The following is a 3,284-nucleotide window of genomic DNA, read 5'->3' on the forward strand; positions in this document are numbered from 1 at the left end:
TTCATTGTATAGTATATTTATCTACATATAAATCACATTAGATATGTTTGTACATGCTCAACCCATTTAAAATATTTTTCAACTCTGAAGGAGGAAGTAGGTACGGTACACACAACCGAATATATTGTTATGAGTAAAGAGAACGTATTATTGTTTCCACAATGAAAGGTAAGTTGCTACAAGAAGCCGATAGGTGGCGCTTTTTTCGTTTTTAAAATCCACGTAAACGAATGATATACTTATTGAAGATTACGAAGTTTTAACCTAAATATACATGTTAAATAAAAAACCCGTAAATTAATATAAGTTTTTGTGTACTGTCAATTATTAGTATTTTAAAGGTGGTAGAACCCTTTGTGGTTCGACTCCGGCGGCACCACCGCCACACCTATTTCTACCTAATAACAGCAGTGTTAAGCGCTGCTGTGTTCCGGTTTGAAGGGTGTGGTAAGGGAGACAGACTTTTCCGAGGCGTTCCAGCTTAGTCCTCAGGGGTAGCGGCGCATCTGTGGCCGACCTCAGGTAGGAATATCTAATCCTATCTGGGGTTGATTACAGATGTCCATGGGCGGCAGTAGCCACTTACCATCAGGTGGACTGCATGCTCATCTGCTACTCTTATATTATGAAAAAAAAAATATTACACATTTTGAAATCTGGTATCTGCGGAAATCTTGGCCAAAAACTTAATGATGTTTTTAACCCACAAAAAAAGGAGGTGAATAATATAGGAGTAGCAGACGAGTATGCAGTCCACCTGATGGTAAGCTACTGCCTCCCGTAGACCACTGTAATCAACCCCAGATAAGATAAATTCTTATCTGAGGTTTAGATGCGCCACTACCCGTGAGGACTTGGCTGGAATGCCTCGGAAAAGTATGTCTCCTAATAGCTCATAATGTTGTTTTCTGTGACTTCTTCAAAGTAACTTTTTTCTTAAGTTTTCACACAGAAATAATAACAAGGACCATCAAACTTAAATTTCAAGTCTAAAGACAAAAATTAACGCCACCTCAAACATTATTACAGTCTTAAGATCAATCCATTTCCCCATGTTTCGACCTCATGTGCCCTCTCCAGCTGCATTTCTGAACAAACGCCATATTACAATGCTCGCACTTGAAGCGGCGGTCGTCCGCGTGAATCCTCATATGTTCCGTCAGCGTCCACTTCCTCCCATAGGACTTCGAACACACTACACACTGGAACTCCCTCTGTCCTGTGTGCTTTACCATGTGCGCTCGTAGCTCCGTCGATGAGAAAAACGCCTTCTCACACTGGTTGCATTTGTTCGGCCTCTCGATCAAGTGATGTCGCTTCATGTGTATCAACAATGCGTTTTGGTGTGCGAATGTCTTGTCGCAAGCCTGGCATTTCCTTGCAAACGTCGGCACACCGTGTACTCTCTCCAAATGCATGTCCTTTTGACGCGTGTCGCTAAATCTGTCGTCACAATACCGACATTTGTTCCGTTTCGAATGGATATGCGCTTGGTACTCATGCGCCTTCTTTTTCAGGTTAGTGTTGAAGACTTTGGGGCAGTGCTCGCATTTAAAGACGCCGGTTTTGTGTCCAGCCATGTGGAAGTACAGTTTCTTCCGATTAACAAAACCCGTGTCACACTTATCGCAGTTGAAGTTCCTGTAGTGGACACTCATATGTTCCATCAGCGCTTTGAATTTGTTGAAGACGTTCTGACAAATGAAACATTTCAATACATCACTATCGAACTTAAACGGCAGTATTTGGTGTTTCACATCCGTGTACATTTTCTTGTCGTGCACTGCCATCAAGTGGTCTATTAAGAGTTCCACCGTATCAATATTTTCTTTGCATATCTTGCATTGTAGAGCTGTTATATCGAGTTTGATGCAAAGTCGATAGCTATCCTTGCCTATAACTGAAGCTATTTGTTCTATCACATCATGTGTGTCTACTGTATGTTTCTTTAGATCCCCTGGATTTGGGTACTGGTCCTCGCAGAAGCAACAAGCATATCCCCTTCCTAAATGACAACGAATCGGTGTTGCATTCGAGCATTGGAATATGTGAATCGCATTTACTTTATGCTTCTTCATACTTTCTTCTACTGGTTTTACATTAACATCAGTCTTCGTGGCATCAACCTCTTCTTTCACTGGTTCTGTGCTGATTGGCTCGACTTTCACGTCACTTTTACGCTGTAAACCTAAAAAGAAAATACTTAATTATTGCCGGCATCGCTTTCAACTAGAACTTCAATCTAATATTAGTTTTTATGAATACTTTACAGATTTGTCGGTTAATTCAGAAATGATTTTAGTTGAAATTTCCGTTTTCTTGTGTCCAAAAAACAGTAATATTAAGATTATTAAGAATACGTACAGTACGACTTGCTACTATTTTTTTATAATATAACTTTTTCCTTTGATTATATTGCGGTATAGTGTTGATTAATCTAACGTTTCTTCACGGTATAAGAAGATTGCAGCCGCAATTTAAAATATATAAAATAAAACTAAAGAAAATTTCAGTGTAATATTTATTATTTGATGTAACAACTAAATTGTCTATACTTTTTCTCCATGTTTCGATCGCATATGTCCTCTCCAGCTGCATTTCTGGACAAACGCCATTGCGCAGTGCTCACATTTAAATCTACGGTCATCAGCATGGATTCTCATATGTTCGTTCAACGTCTTCTTTCTTCCATACGCCTTGTGGCATACATCACACTCAAACTTCCTCACCCCCGTGTGTTTTACTAAGTGATTCTTCAATTCCGACACAGAGAAGAAAGTCATCTCGCATTCTGTGCATTTGTATCTCCTATCCATCAAGTGCAGTCTCTTTATGTGGACTGTATAATCCTTTTGGTTAATAAAAGTCTTGTCACACGCCTGGCACTTCAGCGATTTCGACTGTACACCGTGTACTTTGGCTAAATGCTTCTCTTTCTTGCGGTAATCCTTGAACTTCTCGTTGCAGTAGCCACACTTGTTCAGCGTCGTTGAGTGTGTGTGAACGCACTTCTCGTGTGAGCGCTTCTTCCGAAAAGTATCGAACACTTTCGGACAGAAGTCACAGTCGAACTTTCCGAGCTTGTGGCTTTGCGCGTGCTGAGCTAGGATCACGCGGCTGACGAACCCTGCGTCACACACTTCGCAGATATAGTTCCTGTAGTGATTATTCATATGTTCCAACAGCATCTTGAACTTGTGGTACACGTTCATACACATGAAACACCTTAGATTATCCGAATCGAATTTGAACGGTAGCACTTGATTTCTTATATCTGTATGCAT

General features: G+C 40.4%; 1 protein-coding gene across 1 annotated transcript; it reads right to left on the minus strand.

Moving 5' to 3' along the window:
• Positions 1–639: 639 nt before the first annotated feature.
• On the minus strand, positions 640–2,738 carry LOC140752689 (uncharacterized). The gene is made up of 2 exons (XM_073087020.1): positions 2,556–2,738; positions 640–2,188 (listed from the first exon to the last, which is right to left on the minus strand). The coding sequence occupies exons 1-2, from the start codon at positions 2,596–2,598 to the stop codon at positions 1,038–1,040; spliced, it is 1,194 nt and encodes a 397-aa protein (XP_072943121.1). The 5' UTR covers positions 2,599–2,738; the 3' UTR covers positions 640–1,037.
• Positions 2,739–3,284: the final 546 nt, after the last annotated feature.

Source organism: Epargyreus clarus, unplaced genomic scaffold (assembly GCF_041222505.1).
Source record: "Epargyreus clarus isolate Ecla_fem2 unplaced genomic scaffold, WU_Ecla_fem_2.2 ptg000025l, whole genome shotgun sequence".
In the NCBI taxonomy this organism is placed as follows: Eukaryota; Metazoa; Arthropoda; class Insecta; order Lepidoptera; family Hesperiidae; genus Epargyreus; species Epargyreus clarus.